General features: G+C 41.9%; 3 protein-coding genes across 4 annotated transcripts; all 3 read right to left on the bottom strand.

Annotated features, from left to right (window-relative positions):
* Nucleotides 1-693: 693 nt before the first annotated feature.
* klhl3 (kelch-like family member 3) lies at nt 694-10,786 on the bottom strand. Of its 2 annotated transcripts, none has more exons than XM_028416774.1 (15): nt 10,705-10,786; nt 8,461-8,595; nt 8,113-8,219; nt 7,909-8,030; nt 6,209-6,371; nt 5,943-6,052; nt 4,750-4,866; nt 4,406-4,555; nt 4,184-4,301; nt 3,883-4,080; nt 3,222-3,323; nt 3,000-3,128; nt 2,581-2,721; nt 2,360-2,503; nt 694-2,269 (listed from the first exon to the last, which is right to left on the bottom strand). In XM_028416774.1, exons 1-15 carry the CDS (start codon nt 10,752-10,754, stop codon nt 2,241-2,243), a joined length of 1,815 nt encoding a protein of 604 aa, XP_028272575.1. In that variant the 5' UTR covers nt 10,755-10,786; the 3' UTR covers nt 694-2,240. The 2 variants fall into 2 exon arrangements, with proteins under 2 accessions (XP_028272575.1, XP_028272576.1); XM_028416775.1 differs by lacking the exon at nt 10,705-10,786 and adding an exon at nt 10,540-10,607.
* A 1,403-nt stretch (nt 10,787-12,189) lies between these two features.
* Nucleotides 12,190-13,817, bottom strand: LOC114442960 (heterogeneous nuclear ribonucleoprotein A0-like). Its single transcript, XM_028416853.1, has one exon. It carries the CDS (start codon nt 13,723-13,725, stop codon nt 12,832-12,834), a length of 894 nt encoding a protein of 297 aa, XP_028272654.1. The 5' UTR covers nt 13,726-13,817; the 3' UTR covers nt 12,190-12,831.
* Nucleotides 13,818-17,626: 3,809 nt separating this feature from the next.
* LOC114442466 (heterogeneous nuclear ribonucleoprotein A0-like) lies at nt 17,627-19,394 on the bottom strand. Its single transcript, XM_028416035.1, has one exon. It carries the CDS (start codon nt 19,324-19,326, stop codon nt 18,418-18,420), a length of 909 nt encoding a protein of 302 aa, XP_028271836.1. The 5' UTR covers nt 19,327-19,394; the 3' UTR covers nt 17,627-18,417.
* Between the last annotated feature and the right edge of the window lie 506 nt (nt 19,395-19,900).

The raw sequence follows: 19,900 nt of genomic DNA, 5'->3' as shown, positions 1-19,900 counted from the left end.
CAGCAGCATTGCATGCATAAGGGTATAAACATAGGGCACTAAAATAAAAAGCAAAGGCATGTACAGAAGAGACTAGACACAGGTGCATAGCTGGGGAAGATACTGCTGTTGGACAGCTTACAAACAAACACAAAACTTACTTATAGTGTTCTGCAAGAACAATGCCTTCTGAATCAGGAAACTCCACGTGTGCTCATCATTGAATTTCTATTAAAACCTCCATCATGTCCCTCTCATCATGACTTACGAGCTAAAACACACTGACACTCTGGAAGCTCTTCCCAACCTGTGTGGACGGTCCAACATTTTATGGATAAGTAAAATTAAATCTGTTGCTTTCATCGTGATTCACAACAGTAGAGACAATAAGGCACAAGGACACCAACATTGAACTTATATTCATCTTCAGACCTGCTTCAAAAACAGAGTAAACCTTCACCAGGCAAAGACAAGATCCAGAATTACCACGGCCCTCTTTGAAGCTATATAAGAAAGATATAAGGTGACATGAGGGAAATCCTGGACACACACTGCACCCTCCAGACCTAAGAGGAGAGGGACCATGAGGTACAGGATTGATAGTATAAGAACTGTCAATCAATGAAAACATTCGATTTTGATTGATTAAGAGGCCAAACTATAACAACAGAGACCTCAAACTGTCAAAGAAGGAAGAAAAGGAAAATATTTTGGCAAATAGGAAATTTTATACACATTTTTAAATTGAAAATTATTTTCTTTAAAAAAAAAAAAAAGAAAAAGGACATTTCTCAGTTTCAACATGTGATATTTCGACTTTAAACCCTGTCAGTGATTAAAAACAATACAATGATTTTGCAGATATTGCAGTCAGTTTTTAAATTACATTTTACAAAGAGCCACACCGTATTCTGGAAACAGGGTTCTATTTCTTAGTCCAGTAACTTTACGATCTTTGGAAGATCAGACAGAAAAAAAACATAAATCTCTTTCTTTACAAAGTCATGGCACCAGTCAGTTTACTAAATAACTGCTAAAATATACCAACCATCATCCACACGGAGGGCACAGACGTGACATTATTAGGCTGATATGGATAAATGCTATGTGATCAAATGAACCAAAACAATAAGTTAAAAAATTTAAACCTGCATCTTTTACATGTAATTTTACAGTTATATTTCTACAGTGCATTTTGACAGACTCCCTCTGACGACAAAGCAATAAAAGCATCTCCAGCATTCATCGTAACTGGCACATTATTATTTTTTTATACAATTTCTGATGAAATTATTGGCCCATGTAAAAGCTCCTGTAGAGTTAGGTTAGTAACAGACAGACAGCGGGGGCAGCCGTCCGTTTGACAGCAGGTCTCAGTCAGAGAGTGAGAGAGACGGCCAGACGTCCAGCTGGCCAATCAGATGGCCGGCCTGCCTGCCGGCCTGGATCAGTCAGTGCAAGCAATTAGTGCATCAGTAGTGTGTTGACAAAGTCCACAGCAGTGGTTCTCAATATTAAATATGAAACTTTACTTGCATATAAGATGTTTTCTACATTCTTAAATATGATCTTGCAGCTCTCGAGGGTGAGAACGAATACTTGACGGCATCTGAGGCGCATTTCAGACCCTACAGCAGCTGCAGCACCTGCCGATCAGCACATGAATCTGAGGCAAGTGGTTTGAAAAAAAAGTGGCTCCTGTAGTGCACCTGTTAGACAAAAAAAAAAAAAAAAAAAAGCTCCTGCAGCAGCCCGTCACAGGTCAGTGTTGCAACATGCAGATTATTGCCTGAAACAGCGCAGTCAGTTGGTGGAGACATTGCTTTTGTCAGCTGGTGTTTTAAAGTATTGATCCAGTCCTGTCATATAAAAACAAAAATCATATTTGGCCCGTCTATGTCTGGTTCTTAATGACTACAAAGTTCTTCCATCGTACAGCTGATACAGCTGCTAGTTCTGTGCTTGGCATTTTGGAAAACTCATGTAAGTCCACTATCCAGTGCAACAGTGTCCTTTAACGTCAGGATCCCACAGAGCTCCAATGGCAAAGAGATTAGAGCTCTGGGAGACAGTAAAAAAAAAAAAAAAAAAATCAGGTTATCAAACCCACCTAAAAACACAAGGAAATTTAAACTTCTTGTGTGAAGGTGTCAGCTGAAGACTAAGGGTGTCCCATATTTATATTAGGCGCCTCCATTTTGCTTCTCTGAGGTCCAGACGTCAGTATGAGTCTCTGTGAACGTGGCTGCTGAGATCCCCGGTCATAACGGCTTGTCAATGACTGCTACTCCTAAAGGAGTGAGAACATGGTGGACAGGGAGAGAAAACGTCTTTACAAACAAGCAAACGTGTGTCTCATTAACTTCTCCCTGTGACTCACCAGCATAGCTGCGTCCGTTGCTCATGTTGGTGGGAATGAGGCTCCACTTGTCTGTGGCTGGGTTATAGAACTCTACAGAGGAGAGGTTACAGGACCCGTCGTCTCCTCCGATCACGTACAGCAGTCCGTTAATGGCACACACACCTTCACAATTAACACAACACGGTTAACAACATCTTATCTGTCTTCACTCATCCAGATTTGGATGTTTTGTGTCTGACCTGCATTTCGTCGGCACATGTTCATGTCGCACACCAGTCTCCAGCTGTTGGTCTGTGGGTCGTACAGCTCGACACTCTTTCTCACCAGAGGACCGTCATGTCCTCCTGCTGCATACAGCTGGCCGCCGAGCACACCCACACCTAGACACAACAAACATTTTCAACATTTTGTACATAAAACATTACAACATAAAGAATTTATTTCTTCTAAATGCATACAATCATTAGAAAATTTAATAAATTGTGTTTACTTGAAAAAATAACAATTATATTACAAATACAATTCAAACAAAGTCCACCGGGGGGTGCTGTTGCATCTTATGAAACTGCTGTATAATACAGCATCATATACTGCTTCATCCTTATCTACAGTGTGTTTGATTAGAAGCTGTTGTGTTTCTGTGTGTGTGCGTTTGTACCTGCTCCACTTCGTCGTGTGCTCATGTCAGCAACGTAGCACCACTGATCAGACACTGGGTCATATTCTTCCACTGTGCTGAGACACTGACGCGAAGCTCCATCATAGCCGCCCACTGCATATAGTTTACCTGCACACATAAATACATACATGGTGTCATGTTTGTTTTCATGTATTTCATGCACTCTGCAGCTCAGGTCACACACACATTTTATTTTCTTACCATCAACCACCCCGACTCCCACACTGCTGCGACGGGTGTTCATGGAAGCCACATATATCCACTCATTGGTTTTATAATTGTAGGCCTCCACTGTGGACAAACCTGAAACAGAACACAGGGAAAATCTGGTGAGTGGAGGTACAGTATATATAATTAAAAACTAGAATTATAGCCTCCTGGTTAACAACAATTCATGTTTGTCCAGACATTTTTACTGTTTTTACAGGAGTACAGAAGACGGAGGGAGATATGCTCTGCTACTAGCAGTAGTATCTGCTCACCCACACACAGCAATAAAGAAGGCACGTCAGTCAGATAATAAAGCAAAGTGTGACGGGGAAAAAAAAGGGTTGACAAACTAAAAAAAAATGTGGCCCACATTATTGGTTTAATTTTCCCTTCCTCCATTAAGATAAGGTAAAACTTTATTAATCCCGGAGGAAATTCATTAGCAGTTCACCTCCTATTTTATCTCTTTTGATGAGTCTTAAAATGTTTTCCGTCCTCTCATATCTTTGTCAGGTCAGGCAGTTAAAGCCCAAACAGAAGGAGCTCACCCCCGAGGAGCGATTTGATGTGTGCTAATCTTCCAACACAAGAAGCACTTTCTAAATTTACAAAGATCTTAAAATGTGTTTTGAGATTCTGAGTGAATGTGTACCTATGCTTCCATTAAAGCCTCCCACAGCGTACAGTAAATCTCCTAACACAGCTGCTCCCAGCGTGCTGCGTCTCTCCTGCATACTCGCTGCCGCGCTCCACTGGTCTCTCACTCCATCGTATATGTCCACCGTTCGCTCCCGCAGTGAACTGTTGAAGCCTCCAACTGCATATACGCAGCCTGCCATGGAAACCACACCTGGGAAACAAGGTGTTTTTATCCCATGTTATCTGTGTCAGTATGTTTCTCTTATTGTGTCACAATAAACACCACATATTTAAACATTCATAAATGAACTGACCGGCCCGGCAGCGTCGTGAGGGCAGGTCAGCGACTTGGTACCAGCGATCTTCCTGGAAGTCGTAACACTCCACACTGCGGATGGCTTTAGGAGCTTGACCTCCAACTACAATCATCACCTGTAGACCCACACAGAGTAACAGTTACACTAAAATAAAATATAGGAGCTTTGTATTGTGTGAGCACATTTATCTATAAGTAGTGCGTATTGATGATTGCGTACCTTTGGGATGCTGATTGGCGTTCGTGGTCGTGTCCTGTCTGTCTTGATGAGGTGTCGCTGGTCTGCTGGCAACAGGTGATACTTCATCGCTTCAATGAGGAAGTCTTTGCAGGTGTTGTTGTTCTTTATCAAAGCTTCTTCCTCGACAATCTGCAACAAGGACCATGTTTAATTTACTAAGAAATATTCATCATGCTGATGAAGATTCTCAGTCATCCAGGTCATTTTCATTCAAAACCTTGAAGCGAGGCAACTGGACTTGTAAAGTTTCCTGAAGCAGCTTCATCAGTTCTGATCTGTTCTGATGATCAGACTGCGCAGCACAACAGAGAATTTCTTTTTACCTGTACGAGGTAATCTCTGGACAGCAGTGGAAGTCTGACATGCTCCATTAGTCTTGGCATGTACTCGAGGCGAGCCGGCTTATCATGTTTGATCCATGTTATCATTGCTTCAAACACCTGAGACAGAGAGGAAGAAGAGAGTGAGACAGCAGTGAGGAAGAGAAGACCTGATAAAGCCAAGTAAAATATACAGTAACTTGTCAGCACTGTATGCAATAAATTGCTCATGTGAGAACTTAAATGTTTGAACTGTATTCTTTCTTAGTGAAATACCGATATTGATAGCTCTCTCTGCGGTAATCAACATAACAGAGGTGAGAACGCTGTGTTTCCCACCGCACCCGTCTGAACTGCTGTTCCATATTCATTGATTAGATTAGAACACACGTTCACACTTGATCTCATCATGAAGGCCTGTGGAGCAGCTCGACTGGAGCAAACGAGGGGCTGAGCACCCCCCCTGCTGTGCACACAAGGCCTCTGCACTCATTACTTAACACACATCCAGACTCACAAGCTAGTTCCATGCTGGATTTACTTTGGCCTTTAAAGTAAGTGTCTGGGATGAATAAGGATATATATATATAGATAAATATGTGTTATACCAGTGCCAAAATGCATGCCTCTTTAAACTTCAAAGACACAGTTTAAAAGTTAGGCCTTTCATCGAAGTTGTGAGTTAGTGTGGTAACTCTGTCCTGTGCTGTCCCAGCGATGAAGCGAGCAGTGACACCAAAGATCACACAATGTTTCCCCCCCTTTTTTTTTACTTCAGTCATAAAGTTCAGGCACAAAATTTGAAAAAAAAAAAATGAAAATCCACTCACTACACTGCCACACATGATCACAGATTCTGTTTGACACTTTGTGTTGGGTATGACCCTATGCAGCTTCCTTGTCTCCTTTACTGCTGCTGCTCTGACAGCAGGGTGACACACAGCTGCTTCATCAGACTCCTTTTGACTGGAGACAGACATGCCGCCCTCTACAATACGCCTGCTGTCAGCTCCAGATAATCATACTGCACATGCGCAGTAAGATTCACCTATTTTTAGTACAGATGCAGAAGTTTGCCAGCTCCCACTCTACCTGAAGTGTCCTCATTTTCCCTGTAGTTAACATCTCTGTTATAAGAAGAGACCGGATGCGTCTTGATTTCTGTCTAACTTTGTGTGTCCACAGTGCAGCCTGACCTTTTCCTCAGTGGAGACGGTGAGTTTGTCGCTGGAGATGAGGCTGCACACCTGCTGCAGAGAAAGGCCCAGAAACTCCTCACCCTGCACCACCTCACTGAAATGCTGCTCTGAGAGACACAAAAACAACACAACCAAATGCAAAGCATTTTTAAAAATCAAAAATCAGAAATAAAAGCAGGGAAATCTGTTATATAAAAGTTACACCACCTACCACACACACACACAGCAGCAAAGATGACTTGTGTGAGCAGCAGAGAGCTTACCAGCATATGCGTGGGCCTGGTTGAGAAGCTGCATGCATGTATGCAGGTCAGCGAAGGCTCTGATGCCAAGGCAGTTGGTAGGGTGAAGCTGAGACTGCAGGAACTCACAACAAACCTGACGGACATCCATCAGTTGAAGGAGACTGGCTGCAGGAAGCAGAACCTGTAACAGAATGACTGACAGATTAAAGGAAAGATCCGACAACAGCTGTGTGTTGCAAACATGTAGGAATGTAGTTAATTTCTTATATATAGCCAAAAATTTAGGAATATAAAAAACACATGAATTCTTAAATGGAACAGCATTCCATAGAGAAGCAACTGAAAATTGAAATTCTGTATGAAGTAATTTATCAACTGACTAATTAATTGATGCAGTATAACTATACGACTATAACATGGCTGCATCTTCCATGCATTTCAGCAGCTGGATCCTGCCCAGTGATGGTGCAGTGCAACACATTTTTTAATCCAGCGCTGTTCTTTGTCAGTGTTGATAAGCAGTTAGTTGAGAGCCTAAAGCTAACAGACAAGGCTTCCCGCTAAAGCTCTGCTGCACATTAACTTAACTGGGTCAGTGAGACCGTCTCTGTCTGCCTGCCTATCTGGATTGCTCATTCTCCGATGAGTATTGTTGTGGTCTCCTCCGTTTCCTGTGCACAGCTGCCACGACGCCTTGTGTCCTCTACAAGTGAGCATCAGGCCCACTGACACTCTCTTTTGTCAGCTGTGACACACACACACACGCTCATACACAGAATTGTGGGCAAGACAAACACATACTGTATATATAGAATACAACTGCTTTGAAGAAACAGAAAGTAAATCAAGTCTTTTAGTAAACACATTCACACATTACACAACCCACAAATAAGCCAATCAGGCAGGCACACAGCTAACAGTAGGAGGATTTCCTGCCTCTCTCCGTGCACACTTCCTGCACTAATAATAAGAGGAAGTATCCTGCCTGCAGCTGGATCAAGCTGGGAGTCATGCAGCTATCAAGAGTTAATACCAGTGAGATAAGCAAGGCCTTAATCCCATTCTTTCACAGCAAAGCACTGCTTGTAACCGTTACCAGCTCCTACATCTGATGCGGTAAACATCTGCTCCTCAAATTCAAAAATTCAGAAGAAAGATTCAAGTCTGAAAGTGACCAAGCTTTCAAAAGCAGATTTCAATAACCTCAGACAAGTTATTTTACAGTTGCGGGAGAGGTCTATCCTGAAAGGGGTAGTTTGTAAAAGTTTGCAATAACAGTTACTTGCTTTAAGGAAAAACAAGTCAAAAACCACCACCCTCTCCACTGCACAAAAAAAGAAAAAACTGTAATTTTCCCCTCATATGAGTCTTGGATCAGCATGCCATGTTGTTATTCTGACTTGAACAAAAACAAAAGTTCACACAAAGAGCAGTTTCCTTCTCAAAAACAAGGAAGTTCTGACTAATGCTGCAAATCTTGTAGCTGGAAGCAGCAGTGTTCAATGTAATTACTCAGCTGGTTAAAAAGGAATCAAATGTGACAAAATGCACTGAGCTAGAGTTTTAAAATCGTCCCCAGGCAGCTGCATGTTTACCTCCTCAATCTTCCAACAGAAGACTTTGAATGCAAAACACAACATCCTATTTTATATAAATGTAGGCTTAAAATTAACATCAAAACATCTCAGACCTCAATACTGTCAATCACAAACTCTCACCTGGACATTGTCCTCTGTGACCTCAATCTCTGCCGTGTAAATGTAGTCAACTAGTTTTCTGAGCGTCTGTCCATCCATGTCTCTGATCTCCACTTGATGAGCTTTGCTCTCACTCATATCACCTGCACAGACAGAAACATATAGCTAAGCAGGGCAGCACATATGCACACATCAGACAACAAACAGTGATGTGTAAGTGTATACCTGTAAACATGGCACAGAAGTAGGCGCTACAGGAAGCTAAGACCACCCTGTGAGCTGGCACCTCCACATTACCCGCCACCAGCTGTACGTCACACAGCAGCTTTTTACTGGTGGATGAGTGACGCAGAGAGAAATGGATGGTATTATTACATCACATGCTCATTACAAAGGATGATAAAACAAAAAAGAACTTCCCTTCACATCTTAAGCTGTTTCCCCATTGCAGGACAAATTAAGCTTTCCTTAACCTTACTCTTAACATCCATTATTTCACATGTTCAAGCTCATTGTAGGTTTTTCACTCTCAGGCCACACAGGCTTTGTGAAGACATTTCAAAATAAATGTACCTTCTCAAGTCATTCATCAGCTGGAAAGCTTTCCTCATGTGTGTCTGGTTGAAGGTGAGCATACCCCCATTCACCGAGTCCTCCTCTGAATCTGTAGTGCAGTTTGGACGCGGCGATGCCGGTGCGGCCATCAGACTGGTAAGACATGAGAGGCAGAGTGTCTGGATCAGTGGAGATAGATGGTGACCCATCAGTTGGATGGGCTAATACCTGGTCTGAGACAGTAACTGGGATACAATTAATTCTCAAAATACACTCATTTCTGTTCATAACAATACTAATACCTATCATTAGTCCCAAACTAAGGTCAAAACACAGCGACATTTCAGAAATGGTAATGACACACGCCTTGTTTCTGATTGGACAGAATCCACGCTGAAATATAAGCCCATGTGATTGGTTGTTTCGCTGCCAGTCAAGAAATGACGCTTTGTGAATGGTCAGAACACATTCCTCTTTTAAACTATTCCTGTATTAATGCCATCCCGTCCTCCATTCTTCCCAACATGATTTAAAACTTGTGCACGGTCACAGTTGAGTAGGATCAGGAAATGACGTTCCATCCAATCAGAAACAGGAAGTGTTGTCCCTACCTTATGTCTTCATCTGTTGCATTTTGACCTTCAGGGCCACCGTACTTTTTGGCATGGTGGAAAGCATACTTTGGTTGTCACTGGTTCTCACATGCCACTTTACAAGATTATCATACACGTGTGCCTTAGGAATTCAGTATCTATTGATACAATTGTTGGCAGCATAGAAAACATTCAACATGTCATGATTGCTGCATTGATTATGAAAGGGAGAAAGTATGCATCCAAACTCTGATTGCATTAGAAAATGTCTTTTCTCATCCAGCTCAGCCTTGTCGAAATTGTCACATCACACATTATTATCTGTAAAGTACAACATGCACAGTGATGTCCTTTCTGCAAGAAGCCTAACCTGACACACCAGATTGTTTGTTACACAGAACCAGCTGGAAAACTGTTCTTGGAAAAGGGCAGGCCGCTTCAAAACATATTCAGGAAGGGATTGGATGAAGGAGAGAAAAACTAACCCCAACCAATCACATCTCCCTGTACTGCCTTCTTCATAGACAGTCGTGACACCTTAGCTTCCGGTGTTCTTTGCAGTCTGTTGGTCTGATGCTTTATCTTGTGACACCTAAGCTAACAACTAGCCACACGTTCAGCATGTCCCTGTCCCCAAGAGGTGGTGAATGGACACAAAGTGTGGGCCATTAGTTCAGTGGGCTACAGACACAAGCCCCGCGTTGAGTGTAGGTATATGTTTTATGTTTACATTTAATAGTTAACAAATTCTATGTGAATCATATTTTTCTGCTCTAACATAACTTGTTTTTGAGGCCATAAATAAATGCATGGTTGTGTTTTAAACTTCCCACTATAGGAAATATGTGTATTTACTGGTGAAGGGTTAATACACGTGTTACACAGACAATAAACATATATATATGTATCCATAATCAAACATTTACAAACAGATTCTTGTGTATTAGATTAGCCAAACAACAGGCTGACGGCGGAAGCCTTGTTGCGTGTTCTACGTGTTTGAAGAAGAAGAAGAAAACAAAGAAGAAGAAGAGTGTCTGGCTGTCTACACCGCGTACTGTTATCTCTTAACTCTCATTATGACCTATACTTATGACCCATATGTTCTCGCAGATAATTAAAAACCACAAATAAAAACGTTTCAATCCACAGGATGCTAATTCAATATACCTCAACACAAGTCCGTTAACTCACAGATTCATATTTATAAGTAGCAACTCCAAACAACAAATGATTTATAACAAAATATGATGTTTGTTTAGAGAATAGTAGCTGGCTAGCTTTAGCGCTGCTAATCATTTAACCCTAACTGCCAAATAAGCTTGTAAAGCTAACGTTAACCGCTATAAAACATTACTCCAGTCGTATAAAGAACTAGTTTTAAGGTTGTCACTGCACTGTATGTAAACAACGACCCGATGACAGAACTTAAACATTTAAATGTTAACTTTGGTTAGCAACTTGACTCAATCAGCTGAGCAGCCAGCGATGCTAGCTAACTCACCGAAGCTAACTAGTCAACACAGCTAGCTTGAGTCCGTGTGTTTTTGGAAAGGAGCTGTCTGATTTATGGTCCGTGGATCATGTGGCCTAAAATGTTACCCAACAGATGTAGAAGCAGTGTGGATGAGAGCTTTACTAAATAATCCCCAACGCTGAGCCAACTCACCCCAACGACACACCGTCCATCCTCCCGGAGTCAGACACCACAGCAGGCATGAGCGCTGAGTGCTGCTGCAGCCACACAAAGATCGTGTATTAGCCAAATGGATCACTCCCTAAATTTAACCAAAAAACACACCCACCACACTCACACACCTGCTTTTTCTTTTTTTTATAGAGTTTATTAATGTATGTGAAGTGCTTGCATTTATATATTTTAGTAAGTTTCATACCAGACAAATAACTGTTTTAGCTATAATCTTTTTTTCACCAAATAATTAGGAATATAATTTAAAACAGCGGCTTTCATTGACTTTATGCTGAAAGTGCTTGTCAATGGATGTCAGATATTTGGCTTTATATTTAGGAATCTAACACTGAAGTCCTGGAGTTATGCACATAATTACTTATTAATAGTTGTATTTCTATATCTCATGTGTTTATTTCTGTATTCTATAGACTATATATGATATGTCAAAATGGGCTTAACTTAGATTTTAAGCTAAATAAGTGTGCTTGTTCTGGTTGATAAGGTGCTCATTCACTCTGCTTAAACATCCCTCAAGATGGGTGACACAGACAAATGGGAGTTCATACAAAAAAGCTCAGAAGCTCAGCTTCCTTAAACTCCAGTTTCATTTTTTTTAATTAATATTTTTACACAGTAAAATGTTTACCGGCAGCCACAAACTGGACTATAGGCATGGATCACCCAATCCAGTACCTCAAGGCCACTGGATGCCAACTGACTGTGGATGCAGGTGTAAGGATATTCCCTGCTTCTATGTAGACCTCACAGACTTGTGTGCAGCTCTACAAATGTATTTATTATTATTATTATTTGTGTTTTAGGGTGATGGTGAGTGCAATCCTACACCCAATTAAATAGAGCAGAATTACAGGCACCAAGAAATAAGGTCAGAGTGAGAGCTCACATGCTTTTCCACCTCTCTGTCAATCAGTGTACCGATTTTATCCCCACAAACACGCACAGGTTAGAAGATAATTCTTATTAATTGAAAGCTTAAATGGAGGTGGCTCTTAAAATAAAAGGGGTAATATTTGGAAACTTACAGGGATGACTAAGAAAGATGACTAAAGGCTGATTCTGTGGAAAAAACCGGTCTTCCAGGTGTAACTGCAGCGTTAATGAATATTTTCTGTCCTTTAAAGGGAAATTAGAGTGGATTATTACGGAATGGAAATATTTCTCCTTCATTCATATTTGTTGACCACTCCTCTGGGAACCAAGGACTTGGAGGGGGATGCACACAATCATCTGCCGCCTCCACACTATGCCCAGCAGTGTAAAATGGCTGGTGGGATTATAAATTGATGCATTGATAGTGAAGACTCCCTCCTGGTGGCCGCTTTATGAACTCAAATAACGAACCTTCCTTTAAATCTGAATTAAGACTGCGAGATTAGACTTTCATTTAAAACATTAAAAACTTTAATAAAAGCAGAATAAAACATAGGGGTGAACTGAACACACGATTTCAAACCGTTTTAATCCGAACAAAATAAATCTGTAATTGGGACGGGAAAATGTGGTAAAGGTAAGTTACAGTTTAACAAAAGCAGTCCGTGACATTTCTTCATGAAAAAAATACTTTGCCACGAAAAAAAAAAAAAAATGTTTTTTTAAGATCAAGAAACTCAAGCAACCGAGTCCCACGCTGCCCGACACTGCCACCAACTTCACTTAAAACCCTGAGTTCATGATGCAAAAGTAACAGACACATCTGGCTGGTTTGCAAGATAAACAGCTGGAGTTGAGAAGCAGTGACAGACATAGATTACGGCTTTACAAATTGTTCAGAACAAGTATTTCCCTAACATAACAAAATACAGTTCAAGTAAGTCACAATTTTCTTTTTCTTTTTAGTAAAGTCCATAATGTGTGGTATCAGGAGGACAGATGGGGTGCGGGTGGGGGGGCAGCCTGGATCCAAGGGGGACAGTCTCATTCATTATGTGTGGGTGATGGGCGCTGCTCCCCTTTAACTGAGCTTAACAAAGACCCCTCAGCTCCACCTGGGCTCTTGTAATGTATGTGTGTGTGTGTGTTTTTAAATCAAGTTCATTTAAATCAGAAATTTCCCCATGAACATCCCACAAATTGAAGGAGACACTAATAACCGCCGCTGTATCCACCGCCCCTGCCGTAGCCGCCGCCGCCGCCTCCTCTGTTGTAAGGAGCTCCGCTCCTGTAGGAATAGTTGCCCCCCTTCATTGCTCCATAGTTGGAGTGCTGCTGTCCATACCCGTCCCCAAAGTCACCGTTACTGTATTCACCCATCTGGTTGTTGTAGTCGTCGTATCCACCGTATCCCCCATAGCCACCACCGCCGTTGTAATCCCCGCCATAGCCGTAGCCTCCTCCGTAATTGCTGCCGTAGCCTCCCCCGTAGCTACCGCCTCCTCTTCCGCCGCCATAGTTCTGCATCCCTCTTCCTCGGGCTCTTCCTCCTCCGTAGCCGCCACCGGTTCCCATCTGCTGCTTGGTCAGAGCTTTCTTCACCTCCACCTTGTTGCCTTCGATCTCGTGGTATTTGTCCAGCACCGCTTTAGTGGCGGAGTCGGTGTCCTCGAAGTAGACAAAGCCGAAACCTCTCCTCCTGCCGCTCAGCTTGTCAGAGATGATCTCGGCCTTCTCCACCGTGCCGTACTGTGAGAAATACGCGGTCAGGGTCTCAGGCTCTATGTGGTCTTTCACTCCGCCGACGAAAATCTTCTTGACGTTGGCGCTGATGTCCGGGTTGTTTGTGTCCTCCCGGGCTACGGCCCGTTTCAGTTCCACGGTGTTGCCCTCGAGAACATGTGTCTTAGCTGCCATCGCTGCGTCGGCCTCCTCCGGTGTGGAGTATGTGATGAAGCCGAAACAGCGAGACCGTCCGAGCTTCTGGTTCATGACCACAACGCAGTCGGTGATCGTCCCAAACTGCTCGAAATACTTGCGGAGGCCTTCATCGGTGGTCTGAACGTTCAGTCCACCGACGAAAAGCTTTAAAAGTTTAGCCGACATGATTGAATTCGGTCTGAAAATGGAAAACCTGAACCGGCCCCTTCTTCTTCAATGAGCAGCGCGGGCCGTATGACTCGCTCGCCTTCGTAAGACGTAGCTCTCGCTGATTGGCCATCTTGAAAAGAAACACCTCCTACTCTGACGTATGGCAGTCGATCTGTGCTGCTGCCTTCAAGGACTGTCCGAAATCTTCCAACTACTAATAAAAGGGTTTCCTGGTATGCAGAGCGCGTTAATAAAGATCGTACAATTCAATAGCCTACATTCAGCTTCTGCATTTATTAAATCCCTCACACGAGAATATAGCATTAACCGATATTTTAAAATGAGTGATTTATATGAAAAGATAAAAAAGTTGCTTTAAATGCTGGACATTGATCTTAAGGTGTCCAAACATGTGGAGGGTAGCAGTCAAAAAATTGATTATGCACCTAATTAGATTTTAGTTTTCTCAAATTTCATCCAACATATCATCAAAACAACATCCTCCAGCATTTCCCTCAAGGCACTCAGAACTGGTTACACTAGTCTTTAACGCGCACCAACAAACATACACGGAAGCTGCTTCCATGTGTAACACTGTGAGCCTCAAGATTTATATATAACACACAATGTTTTTTTCCCCTCTCAATTGCCATACAGCTGACGTTTATATGGATCTTACATAAACAACCTTCACCCAGGACTGAAAATGGAGGGAAAAAGTCTTTACAAGAATTTATAGCACGTGTTGCAACATGTCCACGTTTTGAAGTATTGCATGTTCCTATACGGAAAGCAGTTGTACAGGGACCTGTTTTAATCCTGACTGGTGCTTCTGCTAATATAATTTGTATATTACAAACTGGAAAAATGTTACATAAAATCCATAATATAATTAGTCCTCCTAGAAACCTCCTGTAAAGGGTCAGCATGTTCCATAGAATTACATTTATCTACAAAATACACAGCAATGTGCTACTAAAAGCAACGTGGGGAGGGTTAAATCAGGCATTTTAACAAATAAATTAGAATTAAGAATATAAAATGTGTTTTGATTGGTACATTAGTGAGTGAAAACACAACTTCAAGATGCAGAACGTTGTATTCCTGTTCAGAAAATTGTACATTAGCACTGAGACATGAGCCAACAAAAGCACTTAGCCTCCCCACTGTTTTGCCTGTTTCAGGACCTCCCTCATCTATGGCAGACTATCTGTTGACATGTAGTGCTGAATCTGCTTCTTGCTTCAGTATAGTTGAGCTCCTCTCCTACTTTGGGATACAGACTTAATGACAGTACTTTGTAAAGGGCACTGGGCACCTTCAATACTGCAACATCCATGCAGTTTAGGGCACCAGCAGCACAGTCAGATGTCTTGTAGATATCTGCACCAAAGATGCTGACAGACATCCAAATATCTGATGTCATTGCAAATGGTCTAATTGAAATACTTAGACCAGCTTTCAGGTCTTCAGCCTCACAGCAACTCTCAACAGAATGAAACTCAATGCAACCAGTTCACAGCCTTCCCATGACCCTTTGTGACCAGGAACAGTCAGCCCAACTGCCCTAAATGTAAAAAAGTAAAATGACAAGCCTCTTGGTATATAAAAATATAATTTATTGTGGTTGATAAAAAAGTCCAGCCAACGTAACAGACGTTTTCTTTTCCTATGTGTTAAGCACCGTCATCCTATAAAAGTAAGAGAACAAAGTAAAGTTTACATTTATTTATCACCCAGTTACATATAAGCACCTACAGCATCACAGCACCTGAGGCAGATGTAAAACTCTTTAAACTCTTTAAACCCTTTAAATTACAACTTCCCATGTTTTAGTCGAGTATGATTCTGACATTTTAGGATTAGCCATATAAACTCCTGTTTGCTTATTACACGACTATTAATCGCAGCATTCTGATATTTCTAGAGAACAGTCCTCCATGTACAACAGACTGTTGCTGATCAATGGACTGAATCACATCCAAACTCTACAGAAAGCCTGCCAAATTTCTCTTTGGGTCAATGTTTTGATTTAAACTGACAGCGGTGTAATAAGCAGTGCTGTGAGCTCACAATTCTAACAATTTTAACCCTGTCAAAAGATCTTGTCACCAACGACAAGCTCAAAACACATTACCAATTTGTCTTTATTGAAAGAAGGACTGAGTGCCCCTTATTCATATTTGGTTTAATCTGCTGTTAAATCAACATTTTAATCAGCTTTTTGACTTTTACTCAGGCTTAGCTGTAAATGTGCTGCTTCGTTGGCTGCCAAAGGTTATATTTTGGACCTAAATAGCAACAATTACTGAAGTCCAGCCAAACGCTCACTGTTTAAAAACGACATACAGACATCCTAACGTTTGTCTTCAAAGGTTATGCATATTACCATAACCTGCCCTGAAGACAAATCCATAACCTCCCACAGCTGACTTCAAAAGTCAGTTTACCCTGCAGTTATTAACCATTAGCCTATCAATAATATTAACTGCAGGGGTTAGTTCAAAAAGGAGCCCTTTGCATCTGTTTAGTGGGAGGTTGAATGTCTTTAGACAGCGTAACCAGCATAGGAGCACTGTATTCAATGTTGCACGTTTGATAAATGTAGAACCGTAGGTTATATGAGAAAAGCAATGCTTTTGACCTTTCTTGTTAACCTTGGAATACCTATTGTACCGATTCAGTTCTAATTAACATTGGAATTAAAGAAACATGTGTACCAACACCAATACAGTCATTACTAAAAATTAATTTTGAAACCCACAGTGCAAAAATGCCAACTTGTTCCACATGGGCATACATTCTTCAGTAGATGGGTTAGAATTATACTAATCAGTGTTTTCAGCTGCACCATGCTTTAAAGCCAAAACAAGACCCACCTATAAAATAACTGATTTATTGTACTTTGCTTAAAACAATCAGTTCAGATTCAGATCTGGTCTGTTTGGAGGTCAATCCTGGTCCAGAGCACTGTGTAAATCAAAATCACCTGAAACCAATCACATCCTGAATAACTCTAGTACTTGACAATACTAGGAAATCCTTTGTGAGACTGACTTCACCTGAGGGGGAGAAGGCACAACCAACTCTCCGGGCCCCCCTCGACAGCGTGGAGACACACACCCCATCGCTTTCTGGGGTGATGTCCTCATGCCCAGGTTACCGTAGCAACCTGAAGAAGATGGGAGAAAAAACAAGAGTGAGACTCTCAGCTGTACAAGGCTTTCATTGGAGGAGACAGTCTTACTTGTTTCATTAATTTGGGTCTCCTTCCACCCCAAATTCATAAAAGACCAAATTTAATAACCCCCCCTTCTGTATTTTAAAAGTTAGCTAGATAAGTCGCATTAGATTGTTTTTAAGTTAAGATTAAATAGTGGCACACATGTGCACCATCTTAAAGATAGTCCATAACAATTCTGACCAACACAGAGTGAAGACAGGTTGATTTACATACCTAGTTTGCTGGATGTGGATATCCTAAAGAGATATTTCAGACTCCTATCACAATCGACCCCAGGTAATCAACAGGGTCCTGATGTAGCCTACAAACAAACTGCTACGGCTATTTTGGCTGGGATAGCCTACTGGAATACGAGTAAGAACACCTAAATATAGGAATAATCAAAGATAAATATCAGAGCCCTTGGGTCCACATATATAGATATGTATTCAAATATGCAAAAAGAAAAAAGTAGTATTAGCAAAATCTTTTTTTTTTAAACAAGGTCACACCCTACAAAGCCTACATGCATTGGCTGTGGGTAGACTACAACCATTCTGTTACCATTTCACCCACCTGAGTAAGAGAATAAACTGTGGGAATGATGCCATGTAACTAAGATCAACAAGGTGATGTCACTTATAAACCTGTGGATGAACTTGAAGCCTGGTTAAATAAGTAAAATAACTAAGCTAAGTGGAATAACGTTTTATTTAAAATGAACATACATAAGCATACCAAAGTGTTTTAACAGTAGGTTTTGTTCTTCAGACATGAAAGTATACAATATACATTAGATATTGCTACAGGTGATGTAAAATGAACAATATTTAGACTGAAACTATGACTATATGCGAGGAGTTTGAGTACATTATGGGGGGAAGGAAACAAGGAAACTGGAACCTGTTGTGTCAAGTTACCACCTTTGCTGTATGACCTAAATACGTGTACAAATTTTTTTTATCAGTATAACAGTTGTGAAAACCACATAACATGCTTTCTCATCCTCATACATTGAAATCAAACGAGGTTTACTCCACAAAACAAAATCGAATCTAACTGCTTAAAATGGAAGTAAATAATTAAAAGAATCAAACTTGTCAGCAAAACAATCCTACATCGAAAAAATTCCAAAAAAAACAACGAGTGAACGCAAATAAAAAAATAATTCAACTCTAAACGACAGCTACACGCTGGAGGCGTGAATACATAGTAAAAGGGGATCACTGAATTATTGGTATTCTTCATTTAAATGTGTCCTAGTTGAACGGCATCGACTGCTGCTCGTTATTATCAGGTGCTCTGGGGGAAGTGACCTTCCTACCTGTTTGGGTTTTTGAGGTCTTCGTTATGATTGGGGGTCTCTGTGTCCGTGGAATTCACGGCAGACGGCCCCCGTAACTGAGTTTTGACGTCCAAATCCTGGATGAGGGGATTCTGTGGCAGGGAATGGGGGTGGATGCTTTCCATTGTGCAGTCTCGATTTAGTAGCCGCCGCCACCGCCGCCGTATCCTCCCCTTGGGTAGCCACCGCCACCACCGCCGCCGCCTCTGGTGTAGGGAGCAGCGCTCCTCTGACCCCCGAAAGGTGGGCCTTTCATGGGACCATAGCCAGAGGGATGCTGGCCATAGCCGCTGCCGAATTCATTGTAGCCGTTTCCACCTCCATAGCCACTTCCCTGGTCGTAGCCACCCCCATAAGGCCCGCCGTAGCCTCCATAGCCGCCACAGTTGTAGCCTCCGCCATTTCCGTAGTTGTAGCTTCCGCCATAATCCCTGCTGCCGTAGCCATTTTGATTTCCCCTCATGCCTCTGCCTGGTCTGCCCCTGGGTGCCATGGTGTTTCTGTTGGCTGCCTGCATCTCCTGCTTAGTGAGGGCTTTCTTCACCTCAACTTTGTGTCCTTTGACCGTGTGGAACTTCACCACAACCGCCTTATCGGCTGCATCATGATCGGCGAAGTACACAAAGCCGAACCCCCTCTTCTTTCCTGTCTCCTTCTCGGAGATGACTTCGGCCTTCTCGACTTCACCGTACTGGGAGAAATATTCGGACAGATGTTCCTCTTCGATGTCGTCTTTCAGACCGCCGACGAAGATTTTCTTTACCTTTGCAAGGGCTTCGGGCTTGTTGGCGTCTTCTCTAGCCACTGCTCGCTTCACCTCGACCGCGTTGCCGTCGACGGTGTGCGGCCTAGCCGCCATTGCTGCGTCGGCCTCCTCCGGTGTGGAGTAGGTTACAAAGCCGAAACAGCGAGACCGCTGTAGCTGCTTGTTCACGACGACAACACAGTCGGTGAGCGTACCGTACTGCTCGAAATGCTTGCGCAGGCCATCGTCGTCGGTGTCCACGTTTAACCCACCGACAAAGAGTTTACAAAGCTGGTCACTCATTTTCGATTCACGGCAGGTTTGCGATCACAGCAAGCTCTGAACAATGCGCGGATCTCAAGATGGAGACTGATCGCAGTAGTATTTATACAGCACGCGCTGTGACGACAACACCGTGACGTCTTTTCCGGTTTGGTGTTTTTTTTTTTTTTTTTTAGAGAATTAAAGACAACCAGCGTTCTGTTTAAAGACATAAAAAACACATTATATACAAACAAGGGCTGCACAATACAGAAAAAAAACATGGATACAAAAACACGATTGTTTTAAAACAATGGATTTTAATATTATTACATAAAATTAATAATAATTGATAACAGATGCACAAACTGCTTCAAAATAATAATGAAGCAAACATTTGAAGTAACTTTGACCTTCAACTGTTCTTATCTTAAGGTCACAGAGGAGTGCATATCAACATTAAAACAGGACAAATAAGTCCAGAAAAGTCACATCAGTGATTATTTCAAATTATAAAAGTGTGCGTGTGACTGGAATATGTCACCCACACGAGACAAGAGATTACTTGTAATGTTTTTTTTCTGCTGCTTTAATGTGCATTTAAATGTATGTGTGT

Source organism: Parambassis ranga, chromosome 10, assembly GCF_900634625.1.
Source record: "Parambassis ranga chromosome 10, fParRan2.1, whole genome shotgun sequence".
NCBI lineage: Eukaryota > Metazoa > Chordata > Actinopteri > Ambassidae > Parambassis > Parambassis ranga.
Note: the sequence above shows the minus strand (reverse complement) of the source record. Positions and strands in the feature narration are given on the sequence as shown.